The 16,358-nt window shown below is 39.1% G+C and overlaps 1 protein-coding gene and 1 long non-coding RNA gene across 2 annotated transcripts; one reads left to right on the top strand and one right to left on the bottom strand.

The window, feature by feature from the left end:
- Positions 1-333: 333 nt before the first annotated feature.
- On the bottom strand, positions 334-810 carry LOC134805733 (uncharacterized). Its single transcript, XR_010146377.1, has 2 exons — positions 622-810; positions 334-511 (listed from the first exon to the last, which is right to left on the bottom strand). It is a non-coding gene; the product is annotated as an uncharacterized LOC134805733 (long non-coding RNA).
- Positions 811-1,534: 724 nt separating this feature from the next.
- Positions 1,535-14,491, top strand: LOC134805716 (uncharacterized). Its single transcript, XM_063778962.1, has 3 exons — positions 1,535-2,117; positions 3,220-3,469; positions 14,443-14,491. Exons 1-3 carry the CDS (start codon positions 1,535-1,537, stop codon positions 14,489-14,491), a joined length of 882 nt encoding a protein of 293 aa, XP_063635032.1.
- Positions 14,492-16,358: the final 1,867 nt, after the last annotated feature.

A 16,358-nucleotide genomic window follows, 5' to 3' on the forward strand; every position in this document is an offset into this window, starting at 1 on the left:
ACTTTTGACTTGAACGAAATGAAGCCTCTTGGAGTAATACTAATAAGCACTTTTTATAGAGTGAGTAGCAATACACACGATTATCAACACTTGATGGTACTTCTATAGGAAACTCTGTACAATCAATAATGACTAGTGTTACTATACTCCGGACGGAAGCATTCTGGCATTGTCTGCTGCACAACATTTTTGTCTGGCCAAAAAACCTAATTTGATGTACCAGCTGCTATTTCTTCAACATACGAGCAGAATATTCTTGACACTGTTTTCCAGCAATTCAAAGTCACTTGTATTAGTTATATTAATAGCATTAACTGCTTCTATTTTTTTCGCGTTTCTTCGTTCCATATAACGTTGAAACCTCGATATTGCCGCATTTTCGTCAATCCGTTTTGTTTTTTACTGCGGGGGAAATATCCTTGGAACATAACTGGGACTGACTTGTTCATCAGCCTTTCTACCACCGATAAAGTGAGCACTGCAAATTGGGTGCCATAGAGATCCATCGGGACTGTAACAAAATAATTCACCGTTAAAACTTCATACGATTATAACATAAATCAAATGATTGCGTATTTAAGGAAGGTAATATGATTTTAGAGGTTAGGTTAGGTGACTTACTTTTTTGTCCTTACGGCAATTATCCATTTATTGCGCTGTTCTTGTTTCCACACTACTTTTGGAAATCTATAAAATTTGCAGTCACTACTTCTGCTAGTGTTTACACGATTAACAATAACACATCTTGCTGTGAAGTGAAGACCATTTTTATCTAAAACATCGAATGTTTACTGCAAAGCAAAGCAACTAACTCACACAATGACACGTGTACAGATGCGCTGTTCACACATAGAAACGCAAATGATGCGGTAGTATACAAATTATTGCGCCATCTATCCGCTCGTATAAGAAAAACTAAGAACTACACCAACTACACCTAACAACTACAACGTCTACAACTCTTCTAGTGGCAGCGACCTCTTGCGGAATACACTACACAACCTACAGCCCGCTGAATGACAAACGCCATCTAAGTTTAATACAAAAATAATGTTTTCTTCCGGGGTACGCTACTCAATATGGCGATTGCTCGTCCTAGTAGACTAGTCCGTGCCGCTACTAATGTAAGTTAGATATAACTTTATCATTATGTTTTAATTGTTTCGTCGCGATATATAGGAAATGTTAGGTATCCTAATTTTAGCCGTTGTATGTTATTAACCGTAGCCGCAAATTTATTATGCTATCTGAGTTAGTGTCCATTCGTGAAAGGTTAAATAAATTAAGAGAAGATATTGTAAAGTTAGGTCCAGAGAGGCGACGGAAAGAAATAGGTAGAAAGAAACTAGACGAATCAAACGAATTATATAATCGCGCGGCGGATATTGTGTCTCAGTTACAGAAACAAACGGAAAAATATAAAATTTCAGAATTAGAGTTAGCTAATAAGCATATAAACGATATTGCCGACACTTACAGTAGGATAAAGATAGCATTAAATTATTTTGATACAGAATCTCAAACAGACGGAAAAATGGCTAAGCCCAGTTTTGATGTCAAGACGGCCATCGCCTTGTTGCCCGTCATGACGGGGCAGGAGGATACCACTAAACAATTAATAGACGGTATTCTAATGTACAGTTCCATTCTTAATAGCGAAACTCAACAGGTTTTAATAGACTTCGTCCTAAAAACAAGACTTTCATCTAGCGCTAAGCTCAGATTAAAGACGTCATATAGTAGCGTAGAATTACTTGTCACGGATATGCGCACATTTTTACTACCTAAAAAATCATCCGAATCGATTCAGGCTCAACTATACAGAGCTAGGCAAGGTAGGAGAACTATAGAGGCATTCGGAGCCGAGATCGAGGATCTTTTCGTCAACCTGACCATATCTCAGGCCGACGGTAACGATAGCAGGTACGATATACTTCGTCCGCTGAACGGGAAATCAGCCATTAAACGGTTTGCAGACGGTCTAGCAGACCCAAAATTAAGCACAATAATATCATCTAGGCAATTTACGTCATTGCCCGAAGCAATCAGGACGGCCATTGACGAGCACAGCTCATCACCACAACAGGATCAGGTCCTACGTTATGGACGGGGTCCTCGTAATAATTACGGGAACCGGAATGCCCACTCTGCGCGTTACAATAGGAATAGGGGCAGAGATTTTAACACAGGAAATAAAAATACATTCGGGACACGGTATTATTCCAATAATAACCGTAACACAGGTATTTCGCAACACGTCTCGACAAATAGAGTTAAACGACCGGACAATTTCGCTGACCGTGCAGCTACAGTCCACCGACCTGCGCGCGCGCCCACTCGCCCGAATACGCGTGCGCAGCACATGCAACCGTCACACGATAATGTAAAACCTAACAGGCAGTTTTTTCGTGACTAATATGAATAGCGCAATATTTAGTTATAATAAAGATAATTATAGCACAGTAACTTGTAGTATAGGTAAAACATATAAATTAAAACTCTTGGCCGACAGCGGAGCAGGCCTGTGTGCTATTAGGTACGAATATTTACAAAACAAACCCGATCTTTTCAGACAAATACAAGGACATAGCATTACTATTAAGGGAGTATGCGGAGATTTAACTTCAGAAGGATATATATATTTAGACTTAGACTTTAACGGTTTCATTTGCGAAGAAAAGTTTCATGTTTTTAAGAATATGCAATGCGCAGCCCAAGCAATTTTAGGGGAAGAATTTTTCAAACGTTACGATGCAGATATAAGTTATAAACGCAATGCATTAATTTTAGAGGACCGAGGTCAGTCCGTTTCGATACCTATGCAAGTACATTTAAATAATACGTATGTCCATAATATACCTCCATGATGCGAAGTTATGACTCACATTACGTCACAACTGGTAGACGACTGTGTAGTACTAGCCCAGGAAATGCAAGCAGGCGTTTTTGTAGCAGGTGTCATTTCAAGACCAGACAAAGGTCAAATACCCGTACGGATATTGAATACGACTGATAAGCCAGTTACTTTAGATTTATCAAAGTTGAAGGTAAACCGATTATGTAATTTTGATATTTGCAATTTTGACACAGGGAAAATTAGCGTCAATAGAGTAAAAACCTTATTAGATCTCTTAAATTTACACACTTATTTAAACAAAGAGGAACAATTAAGTATAGAACAAATTTGTGCAAAATACGCAGATGTTTTTCATCTGCCAGGCGACAAGCTTACCACAACAAACTTGCTGGAGCACAAAATTAACTTAAAAGAAAATGCAAGCCCAGTATACGTAAAACCTTACAGGATACCACATGCCTTACGCAAAGAACTTCAAACGCAGATCCAAGATATGCTAGATAACGACATAATAGAAGAGACTACTTCCGAGTGGTCCAGCCCAGTTTTGCTTGTTCCTAAAAAGAGTGATGAGTTAGGAGAAAAGAAATGGAGATTGGTTGTCGACTACAGGCAACTAAATAATAGAATACAGGATGATAAATTCCCATTGCCCAACATAACAGAAATATTAGATTCCCTAGCAGGTAGCATATATTTTTCAAAGCTCGATCTTTCCCAAGGTTATTACCAACTAGCTTTAGACAAGGAATCCCGGAAATACACCGCGTTTACTACCGATAAGATGTATTCAATGAAGAGATGTCCCATGGGACTCCGAACAAGCGGTAATGTTTTCTCAAGACTTATGACCATAGCCATGTCCGGATTAAATTACAAACAATGTTTCATATACTTAGACGATTGCATTGTCATAGGTAAATCCATAACGTCACATAACCATAACCTCACTCAAGTTTTAGAACGTTTGAGGAGCGCGAATCTTAAACTAAATCCATTAAAATGCGAATTTTTACGTAAAGAGATAATGTATTTAGGGCACAAAATAACTTCAAAGGGAGTAGAGCCCGACCCAGCGAAAGTAGATGCATTAACCAAATACCCAAGACCAACGAATACAGACGAGGTCAAAAGATTCGTAGCATTTGCCAATTACTATAGACGGTTTATTCCAAATTTCGCGAACATAGCTTATCCCTTAAACCAGCTTTCCAAGAAAAACGCAGTTTTTAACTGGTCTACAGAGTGTGAAGCAGCATTTTTAAAATTAAAAAATATTCTTACGAGTCCACAAGTTTTAGACTATCCAGATTTCTCAGAAAATAACATTTTTACGTTACATACAGATGCATCAAAAATAGGATTAGGTGCAGTACTATCAAATTCCAACGGAAAAGTAGTCGCGTACGCAAGTCGAAATCTTAAGCCAGCCGAGACGCGATACCCAATCATAGATTTGGAATTACTTGCCATAGTTTGGTCGACAAGACATTTTAGACCCTATCTCTTTGGGAAAAGGTTTAAAATTGTCACCGACCATAAACCATTGATTTATCTTTTTGGAATGACTGATCCCTCGAGTAAATTAACCAAATTTAGGTTGTATTTAGAAGAATTCAATTTTGATATTGAGTACATTCCGGGGCGAAACAATGCAGCTGCAGACGCATTGAGTCGTTTACTGATGAATAGTGAAGATTTAAAAAATATTAGAACACACGTTGTATCAGTCATGACCAGAACTCAAACACGGAAACTGCGCGCGCAACAAACTTGCGATCAAGGTGACTTAGCGACAGATGTACCCGCAAACGATAGGCTTGATCAACCTAGAGTTGTGGAAATCATCAAAGCACCAAAAAATTGTACTGAACTCATATTAAGTTCCGATTACAAATCAAGTAAGACATGTCAAAATAAAATAATGAGTAGTAAAGGAAATTTTGAGTACGTACCAAGCGAATCATGCATATATCTAACATCCCGATCGTTATCTACCGTAGGCGTGTTAGCGAGGGAATTAGAAGAATTTTGCAAGAAGCAACGCATAAATGAAGTTATAATAATAAAAAATAAACAAAATGCGCAAGAAATAAACGAATTTTTAGCTAGCTACAAATGTGATATTCCTAGGATCCTAGTAACGAAAGGTGTCACGAAAGTATACGATAAAGAGGAAATAAGAGTTATTTTAAACGATTTCCATCTATTACCCACCAGTGGCCACGCGGGGGTTAATAGAATGCTCAATAACATTAAACGTCATTACTTCTGGCCAAGAATGAGCCACGATGTATACGAATACGTAAAGAAATGTGCACATTGTCAACACAACAAACACACTAATAAATACACTAAGGAGCCAATGGTGATAACTACAACGCCAAGTTCATCCTTCGAAAGAGTTTCTTTAGACATTCTAGGACCTTTAGAAATAGACAATTTTAACTATAAGTACGTATTAATAATTCAGTGTGAACTGACTAAGTTCGTCGAAGCATATCCTTTAGAGAGGAAAGACACTGAGTCTGTAAGTAAAGCATTTGTAAATAATTTTATTTTAAGATATGGCGTACCAAGCGACGTTATAACGGATCAAGGTACCGAATTTATGTCCAGTGTTTTTAGCGATATTTGTAGATTATTAGGTATAAATAAGCTACACTCGACTGCTTATCACCACGAAACTATAGGAGCACTCGAGAACACGCACAAGAACCTAGGAGCTTACCTTAGGATACAATGTAGTAATAACCGCACAGACTGGAGTACCTGGTTAAGCTATTGGTGTTTTTCGTATAATACCACCGTACATACCGAGACGCAATATACGCCATTCGAATTAGTTTTCGGCAAACACTGTCGTTTACCGAATAATTTAATTTCTTCTGTCGACCCTCTCTATAATTATGATAGTTATCCTAAAGAATTTAAGTATAGGTTACAAAGAGCTCAGTCAGAAGCTAGAAATAATTTAATGTCTAGTAAAGTCAATAGAAAATTAATGTATGATAAGAAAATGAATTCTGTACAATATAAACCAGGAGACTTAATACTTTTAAAAAACCAAGTAGGCGATAAATTAGACTCTATTTATAATGGACCTTACAAGGTCATAGAAGATATGTCACCAAATGTTAAGATATTAAAAAATAATCAGGTTTATATAACTCATAAAAATAACACTAAGATGTATTTTGAAACTAAGTAATAACTAGCAACTATTATATTATATTATAATTTAAAAAAAAATGTAAATGCAACTGCGTGTGTCACATTTTTTTTTCTTCCTTTGTGGGGGTGAAGAGTAACTTTCCAGGGAGGTGTACTATATGCCTAAGTTAACATATTAACAGTAACTATACGTTACTGTCTGCAACATAAATATGCGACGCACGTAATTGTATAAATAGCATGTAAGCAATAATAGCCTATAAATATGTTATATTTAGATTTACTTGCTCTCTTTATACTTGGATACCGAGAATATAACACATCTTCGGTAATGTCTCGTTTCACTTAATCTCCATTCGACCCTCCAACTACCAACTCATCAGACTTATGTACACTGTTACAAGATCTTGTCCCCTGTACAATGCCTTTTTTAAAGCCTTTTTTACTGACTTTACAGTGTTTTCTGCCGCCCCATTGGTTTGTGGTCTGTACGGGGCGGAGGTGGTATGTTTAATCAAGTTGTTTGCGCAATATTGTTTAAAATCTTCGCTTTGGAACGGGGGTCCATTGTCAGTCACTAATTGTCGTGGAAAACCAAATCTCGCAAAAAGGGATCTTAGGGGCTATTCATAAATTACGTCATTTCAAATTAGGGGGGGGGGGGGGGGTCTGGACATCGGATGACGGTAGCATGAAGTAGGAGGAAATGGGGTCATTTGAAGCATGATTTTTGGATGATTATAGGGGGGGGGGGGGGGGGGTCCAAAATCGTCAAAAATCGATGACGTAATTTATGGACAGCCCCTTAGGAACGTTATTGTATCTTTTGCTGACGTACTACGGATCTCTTCCGCCTCCAACCACGTAGAATGCGCGTCTACTAACACAATATAATACTTTCCATTAAATTGTGCGAAATCCGCATGCAAACGCTGCCACACCGTGTCGGGGAACTCCCAGGGGTGTAGGCTGGCCCGCGGGGGGGGCGTCGCGCACACTGCAACACGCGTCACATTCCTTGGCTATTGTTTCGATATCTTTATCAATGGATGGCCAGTAAACATAATTACGCGCGATCGATTTCATTTTAACTACTCCTAAATGGCCTTCATGAATTTCCGACAACAATTTTTTTTGGTATTTCGGTGGAATAACTATTCTATATTTATAAACAATGCACCCATGTTGTAAAGTTAAGTCTGCTCTTCTAAAATAAAATGGTTTCACCTGTTCATCGTCACATCGTTCTGGCCAACCGAACAAAATAAAACCTACCACTTTACTAAGTATCGCATCTTTCTTCGTTTCTATTGCTACTTCTTTAAAACTTATCGGTAAAGTCTCATCCGTAAAAAATAAATAGTGACAATCTTCTTCCTCCCTTACCCTCTCCTCTGTGACTTACCCTGTAACGGCAAGCGCGAGAGTGATTTTTGCCGATTTTTAGGTTTTAATGCCATTTTGAACCTTATTTCTATACGCATATGCTCCAAAAACAGCGTTGAGCTTATTTCAATATTTAAGGATTTAACAAATGTAGGTATGTGATGCCTATACAATGAATGCTCTTCCTATAATCGTTAACTGGAATAAATCACATAACTACATTAGCTTATTTGAACAGCAATTACAGACGTGCGCTCGCTATGTCATTCTTGACACATAGACTCGGGCGGCACCGGCATTGCAGGTGCGAATATTTTTCCTTTGGCATCCAAGGTCTGCTTTAGCTTTTCCTTAGATCTGAAATACAATGAAATTACCTTAGAAAAAAAAAACAGCAAAAAAATCACGTTTGTTGTATGGGAGCCCCACTTAAGAGCGCTATTACATTTCGGCGTTGAGCGAGTTTAGGTATTTTACGCGCTGCGGCAGGCCGTGCGAGCTCAGTACGCCGATCCCTTCTACCACACTCGCACTACAATGATGGATTAAACATTCTTGATCCTTCGCGAAGCATATTGAAATCAACCATAACAACACTAACTGTACTTAACTTTTAAAGTTCTAAAACTGTTATTTGGTAAGTACGAAAATACTAAATGCAGTGCAAATGTACATAGGGGCTGTTCATAAATTACGTCATCTATTTTTGACGATTTTGACCCCCCCCCCCACCCCTCAAATCATCCAAAAATCAAGCTTCGGATGAATCTGTTTCCTCCTACGTCATGTTACCATCATCCGATGTCCAGACCCCCCCCCCCCCCCCACTCCTCCCATTTGAAACGACGTAATTTATGAATAGCCCCATACTCGTGCTTATGAAGGTATATTACTCGAAAGAAATTATAGGTACCTACTCGCTTATTTACATGTTTCGTCATTGCATTTGGTACCTATAGGTTGTAAAGTTTGTATCAACGAGGGTTTAAAAACGAACTGGTACTGAGGATCTGATGATGATTAAGGTGGTCACGGATACCAATCAACCATGTAGTAACATGATTAGGCTCGTTTGATTCGTCTCAACAAGATCTTTGACACTGAAGATACACAGGGTCTGATGATGGAGCTGGAAGGTGGCCACGGGTACTAGGGTGATTCACTTTTGTATGGAGAAAAAAAAGTTGTAATATTTTTCCTGACTTTGCTCACCAATGGAGTCTCCCCACACTAAAAACTATCTATTTCAATTTTCAAAAGAATCGAATAACGTTTAGAGGTTGCACAAGTTGAAAAGGTAGAGTGAGAACCCCATACATTGCGTGAAAATGAACTATGTTCTAAAATGACAAAATATAATGATCTAATACTAAAATCGAATGAGAAAACTGAATTTTGCGTCTAAAACACGATAAAAGCACTTTTCCTTTGGAAACAGGTGAAAAAACTGGAAAATCTTAATTAGAACATTTATCGAGTAACCAAAATCCAAGTTTACTACTAATTTTAAAATTTATTTATATGTAGAAGGCGGTGTAGAAGTTGTGCAACCTCTAAATGTTTACCGATTTTAATTTTTTTTAACATATAATATTTTCTTATCAGTTAGAACAAGAATTCGAGCAAAGTCAGATGAAAATCGAAAATTCGGAAAAATGAAACACCCTAACGGGTACCAGTCTATCATGTAACTAAACAACTTCGTGTTTGGGCTCGTTTGATTCGTCTCAACAAGATCTTTGAGACAAGACAGTACTCAGGGTCTGATGATGGAGCTGGAAGGTACCATTACCAATCAACCATGCAACTAAACCACATCGTGTTTAGGATCGTTTGATTCGTCTCAACAAGATCTTTGACACTAGGTGATACTCAGAGTCTGATGATGGAGCTGGAAGGTGGTCACCGGTACCAATCAACCATGCAACTAAACCACTTCGTGTTTAGGCTCGTTTTATTCGTTTCAACAAGATCTTTGACACAAGATAGTACTCAGGGTCTGATGTTGGAGCCGGAAGGTGGTCACCGGTAGCGGTACCAATCAACCATGCAACTAAACCATTTCGTGTTTAGGCACGTTTTATTCATCTCAACAAGATCTTTGACACAAGGTAGTACTCAGGGTCTGATGATGGAGCGCGAAGGTGGCGACGGGTACCTGTCAATCATCATCAGCTCCATCATCAGACCCTGAGTAGTATATTGTCTCAAACATCTTATTGCGAGGAATCAAACGAGCCCAAACACGAAGTGGTTCAGTTACATGGTAGACTGGTACCCGTGGCCACAGTCCAGCTCCATCATCAGACCCTGAGTACTAACTTGTGTCAAAGATCTTGTTGCGACGAATCGAACGAAGCCAAACACGAAGTGGTTTAGTTGCATGGTTGATTGGTACCGGTGACCACCTTCCGGATCCATCATCAGACCCTCAGTACTACCTTGTGTCAAAGATCTTGTTGCGACAAATCAAACGAGCCCAAACACGAAGTGGTTCAGCTACATGGTAGACTGGTACCCGTGGCCACAGTCCAGCTCCATCATCAGACCCTGAGTACTAACTTGTGTCAAAGATTTTGTTGCGACGAATCGAACGAAGCCAAACACGAAGTGGTTTAGTTGCATGGTTGATTGGTACCGGTCACCACCTTCCGGATCCATCATCAGACCCTCAGTACTACCTTGTGTCAAAGATCTTGTTGCGACAAATCAAACGAGCCCAAACACGAAGTGGTTCAGTTACATGGTAGACTGGTACCCGTGGCCACCTTCCAGCTCCATCATCAGATCCTGAGTACTATCTTGTGTCTAAGGTCTTGTTGAGACGAATCAAACGAGCCTAAACACGAAGTGGTTTAGTTGCATGGTTGATTGGTACCGGTGACCACCTTCCGGCTCCAACATCAGACCCTGAGTACTATCTTGTGTCAAAGATCTTATAGAAACGAATAAAACGAGCCTAAACACGAAGTGGTTTAGTGGCATGGTTGATTGGTACCGGTGACCACCTGCCGGCTCCATCATCAGACCCGGAGTACTATCTTGTGTCAAAGATCTTGTTGAGACGAATCAAACGAGCCTAAACACGAAGTGGTTTAGTTGCATGGTTGATTGGTACCGGTGACCACCTTCCGGCTCCATCATCAGACCCTGAGTATTATCTTGTGCCAAAGATCTTGTTGAGACGAATCAAACGAGCCCAAACACGAAGTGGTTTAGTTGCATGGTTGATTGGTACCGGTGACCACCTTCCGGCTCCATCATCAGACCCTGAGTACTATCTTAAGTCAAAGATCTTGTTGAGACGAATAAAACGAGCCTAAACACGAAGTGGTTTAGTTGCATTGTTGATTGGTACCGGTGACCACCTTCCGGCTCCATCATCAGACCCTGAGTATTATCTTGTGCCAAAGATCTTGTTGAGACGAATCAAACGAGCCCAAACACGAAGTGGTTTAGTTGCATGGTTGATTGGTACCGGTGACCACCTTCCGGCTCCATCATCAGACCCTGAGTACTATCTTAAGTCAAAGATCTTGTTGAGACGAATAAAACGAGCCTAAACACGAAGTGGTTTAGTTGCATTGTTGATTGGTACTGGTCACCACCTTTCGGCTCCATCATCAGACCCTGAGTACTATCTTAAGTCAAAGATCTTGTTGAGCCGATCGATTTTTGACGATTTTTGACCCCCCCCCCCCCCTATAATCATCCAAAAATCATGCTTCAAATGACCCCATTTCCTCCTACTTCATGCTACCGTCATCCGATGTCCAGACCCCCCCCCCCCCCCTAATTTGATATGACGTAATTTATGAATAGCCCCATGGTTGATTGGTACCGGTGACCACCTTCCGGCTCCATCATCAGACCCTGAGTACTATCTTGAGTCAAATAAATACATATAGAATGTCAGGTCGTTTCAAATATTTTTAATCCTGTCCGGTAGTTTATTAAACTGTACCATTATAAATTATAATACTATAAAAACAGTGCTAGGATCAAAGTCTCTCGTTGCGGTTTACACGCACACAGTATAGCGTTTTACACGGCGCCCGCCACACACAATGATAAAAAACCTCGTCGTCGCCGTTGAAAATGTGCGGAGCCGACCGACACACGTCCTGCCTCTACAAGCTCTGCCGCGGCACTGAGCTGGCGCAGCGCGCGTCATCGGTAATATAGAGTAGTTTTCAAAAAATTGCCAAAAAATTATAGTAGAATTTCATAAACACTAATGTATACCAACAGTATAAGCAAACGTTGCAGATTGCTTGAGTATGAAAATGACTTCGATATTAAGTAGATTTTCGTAGGAATTGACACTTGTTTCGGAGAGAAAATCGAGTTCGTTTTACTTTGATTTTCTCTTTCTCAAAGGTATGTAGGAAAAATATAGTTTGATATGCCTAAAGTACAGGGTATTAGTAATACAAAATAGCCAGGTTTAGCAGAGTAAAATTCTCAACATTTCCAAATAAGAGCTCGCCATTCAGTGCTTCACGGGGTTTTTCGGAAACGACCATCAGAAAAAAAATCATTACTAATTTAATAAGTCCTTTTTCTAATATTTACAACGATATTTATAAAGATAAGAAGACGCTTTTACTGGAACAAGTACTCATTGTTTCTAATAATGAGCCCAAAGTCCTGAATTTCGTCGACTAGTATCATCAATTTTGCATTATTTCGACTTTTCTTGTAAGAGCGCTCTTAAATATTTATTTTATTCTGTTTTTAGTATTTGTTTTTATAGCAGCAACAGAAATACATCATCTGTGAAAATTTCAACTGCCTAGCTATCACGGTTCATGAGATATATCCTGGTGATAGACAGACAGACGGACAGCGAAAACTTAGTAACAGGAATAGGGTCCCGTTTTTACCCTTCGGGTTCCGAACCCTAAAAATGGATAAGTCGTTTCCAATTCAAAGGAAAGTTAGGTTTTTTTAAATGTTTTGTAAGTGTTTTTATATTTTACTTTTACATTCATATTATAAAATGCCTAACTTAAGAAGTAGAATAAATAACGGAAATCACATTATAAGAAATAAAGATAATAATAATAACTGTATTGTCTGTATTGAATTAGAGTCAGGTTAAGCTAACTCTGCGGCATTTTTGATAGCACAGGCTGTGCAAGTGTTATTTTAAACGTCAAATTTCTATGAAATGATAACGTATAAAACTACACACTAGTTACACTTTAGTTAGTTTAACCTGACTCTATTCATATCAGAGTACAAAAAATGTTGTTTTATTTCAAAATTCAAAAAATTCAAAATTCAAAATTTTATTTGCTAAAAATGCACGTACATATTAGATGTTGTCATATACAATAGAATGTGGGTATCAGCGCATTTAGCCAGAAGGCATGCAAATCAGAAAATATAAGACATATTTACAAATATTTACAAAAACATATTTACAGATATACAAATAACTTAAAATTGAAATTAGAACATGTCAAACCAAAACTAAAACGAAAATACGGCTATGTCTATGATCATCTATGGTTATTTATTTATTTAAACTCTATTGCACAGTAAAAACTGTACAAAAGGCGAAATTAATGCCAGAAGGCATTCTCTACCAGTTAACCCTCATCTGTTTTAAGCCGGGTACTCATTAGCGAGCCGTAACCGTAACATGCATGATACAGTAACGAGGTTCTAGTGTGTACGCATATTACAGTTTCGGCTCACGACGTCGCCGGAACGCTTTCACCGAACGTACTCATTTTGCGAGCTGTAACTGTAACCAAACAGATACAGACGAGGTTCTAGTGTGTACGCGTGTTACAATTTAGGCTCACGACATCGCCGGAACGCTTTCACCGAACGTACTCATTTTGCGAGCTGTAACTGTAACCAAACAGAAACAGTAACGAGGTTCTAGTGTGTACGAGAAGGCCACTGACAAGCCGGATCTATCCGCAGTTTTGGTTTGTAACTCCACGATGTCGGACGAAGTATTTCTCGCTTGTGCAGCATACATACTAGATGCCTACTCGATGGTCATAAACGGCCACGAAGATGGGGGATTCATAGAATGTATCGGGAAAGAAGTTCCATAGAATACTTAGTACTATATAGTACACTATTTTCCCTGTAGGCGTCTATCAGCAAAATAAATTTATCCTCTGACCATTCACTCATGACGAAGAAATACTCGAATATATAGCTGGTTCGCAGCGGCTAGCAACAACTGATCTTGACGTCCACGAGCGCACTGCGAGCGCCCTTTGATTCGCGGCAAAAACCGACAATCGTCGGCTCGCTGCGAGTCGCTCGTGTAGCGTTCGTTGCAGGCTCGCGAACCACGTACACACTATGTTTTTGGTAACAGTAACAGTTAGAGTTACGTGCAACGTTACGGGTTCAGAAATGAGTACTGTTGTCGCCGCGAGATGACAGCACTTGGTGACGTCGATTGACGTCACATCCGAGCGAGCAGAGTGGGGCCGACGGGGTTCTCACGCCACCAAGTTGCAGTGGAACATGGTATAATAATATACTCCGCCTGGTACTCTATTCCGAGATTCGCGTATGACCTAACTGACACGGGCCTACGTCATCATGCTGTTTACAGGTTCTCAAACTTTAAAATGTGGGAGAATTTTAACCAGCGGTGAAAATTATTTTAACGGCATTAATTTTAAGTTATTCATGTAGAAACATAGTAAAATAAAACAAATCTAATGTATTAAATTAAACTTTATTTATCTATACAAGACAAACGTTTAAAAAAGTAATTCACAGTTACACATTAATTACCAAGCTTACGACGTGAAAAGTTTGGAAAACACTGCGACTGCTGACACTGAGCGAGAAGGAAATAACAATTAACACGCGTTCGACAAGGATGACGGTCAGGGCATGAAGTTATCTAGATCCGAATTGTCAAATGTGACAGCGCTATCCTGTCTTATCCTGCGGTAAGCATGTTGGCTGTCGTGTATGGGTTTTCTCAGAAGACAGCTCTCCCTTATATACTTATCGATTACCTTTTCCAAGGTTTTAAGGAGGAACGAGGAGAGGCTGATGGGTCTGAAGGACTTGGCTAAAGCGTAATCCTTCCTCCCAGCAATATTGACAAATCTCGCATGTTAGTTGGTATCGAACGATATGGCAATCGACCCCGACTCTAGTTTCCTGTAGTAGGATTCCTGTGTTGCCAGTAATGTAAACAGAATTACCCGAACGTCTGAAATTTCTTTCGTGAATCGGAAGATATTGCTAACGAATAATTAAAAATGACGTGTTATTGTAAAATTTAAGATAAAATACATTATAAATGAAAATTATAAAATTATAAAGAAATATTTTAACTTAATAACCATAGCTATAATGTACCCATGTAACATGTTATGTTGAAATAAAGTGGCAATGTTATTGTGACGTAGGCCCGTGTCACTCTGGGAATAGTAGACCATGTTTTATTAGACCATGCAGTGGAAGGGAGAAGACCGGTGCGCCACACTTTTGTACTTGACTTCGAGCGAGAATGTTGTCTTGATTATTATTGTACTTTGTTGGATCATATTAATTATATTGATTATTTATTGCGACCCTTGGCTTTCATTTTATATCAGAAGTGCTCGAACCCCGCCATGGCGCCAAAAAGAAAAAGTAAAGAAATAAGTCGTAAAAGTAGAAGTAAAAATAAAAATTCTCATAAAAAGCGTAGATATAAAGACAGTTCGACCTCGGAGTCAGGCACGTCTCGAAGCAGTTCGTCGTCATCATCAAGTAGCAGCAGCTCGGGAGACAGCAGGCGACGGCGGCGGAAAAACAAGCGAAGTCGTAAGCGCTCCGAGACCGTGAGTCAGAATGCATTATTATCCTCGGTGATTCCTGAGTTTGATCCTTTGATTGATGATGTATCTATGTGGCTCAATGTTGTGGATGCTAATGCTCGGGCTTTCGGATGGTCAGATAAAGTAATTAAATATCAGGCGTTACAAAAGTTACGAAATACTGCGAAAACATGGTATGATTCGTTACAAAAAAATCGTACGTGTTGGACTTCTTGGGATTGGAAAGATTGGCGCAATGAAATGTTAGACACTTTCCAAATAAATCGAAATATGCATACGTTGTTATCGGATTTAATGAGTGCTAAACCCACCGAAGGGCAGTCGTTGTACGAGTTCTACTTCCAACAAAAAAGTAAGATTGATCGGTTGCGGCTATCATTTAAAGAGAAAGATGTGATTTCAATTATAGTAGGGACTATTGGCGATAAAAATATTTGTACAGCGGCTGAAGCTGGTAATTTCCAATATTGTGATGAATTAGCTTCATTTTTACATGGCAAAATATATTCGACGGTAGAAACAAAATTGTTAAATAAAAATAATGCAATCAATGTTCCGTCTAAACAGCAAACTTCTCGGTCTAACAATAGTGGGTCTGTTTTTAGAAAAACAGACCAAGCCAGTAATCAGGGCTCGTTTAGTAACGAGCATTTGCAAACCAAAATTACTTGTTTTTCTTGTGGTGAAGTGGGGCACAAAAACATTGATTGTAATCAAAAAGACTCCTTGAAATGTAACTTTTGTCAGAAAACGAGACATTTAGAAGCGGCATGTAGATCAAAACCGAAAACAAAGACCGAAAAGTCTGCTGAAGTGAAGTTTATTAGTACATCTAACACTAAAGAAAAATTTTACAAAGAGGTGTATTTAAACGATTGTAAACATCAAGCTTTTATTGATATGGGTAGCGCATGCTCGTTAATGGAATCAAATTTAGTTGCTAAGTTGAATTTAGTTCCGCGGCGGTTAGACGGACCGGTTACGCTCACCGGGTATAAAAAAGAGATATGCAGTGAGGTGACGGAAGTGGTGTCAGTGATGCTCAAATTGGATAAGGTCCAGTTAGAGGTAGATGTTATAAATGAGCTCTCTGGATGTGACACGCTAATAGGTAGAAATTT

Source organism: Cydia splendana, unplaced genomic scaffold, assembly GCF_910591565.1.
Source record: "Cydia splendana unplaced genomic scaffold, ilCydSple1.2 scaffold_50_ctg1, whole genome shotgun sequence".
NCBI lineage: Eukaryota > Metazoa > Arthropoda > Insecta > Lepidoptera > Tortricidae > Cydia > Cydia splendana.

Excerpts from the sequence above, each read along its gene's own strand:
- LOC134805716 (XM_063778962.1), top strand. The coding sequence starts at position 1,535 with ATGGCTAAGCCCAGTTTTGATGTCAAGACGGCCATCGCCTTGTTGCCC. Across the intron at positions 2,118-3,219 it reads ACGTTATGGACGGGGTCCTC|GCGACAAGCTTACCACAACA; the intron begins GTAATAATTACG and ends TTCATCTGCCAG. Across the intron at positions 3,470-14,442 it reads AGATTGGTTGTCGACTACAG|GAGGAACGAGGAGAGGCTGA; the intron begins GCAACTAAATAA and ends CAAGGTTTTAAG.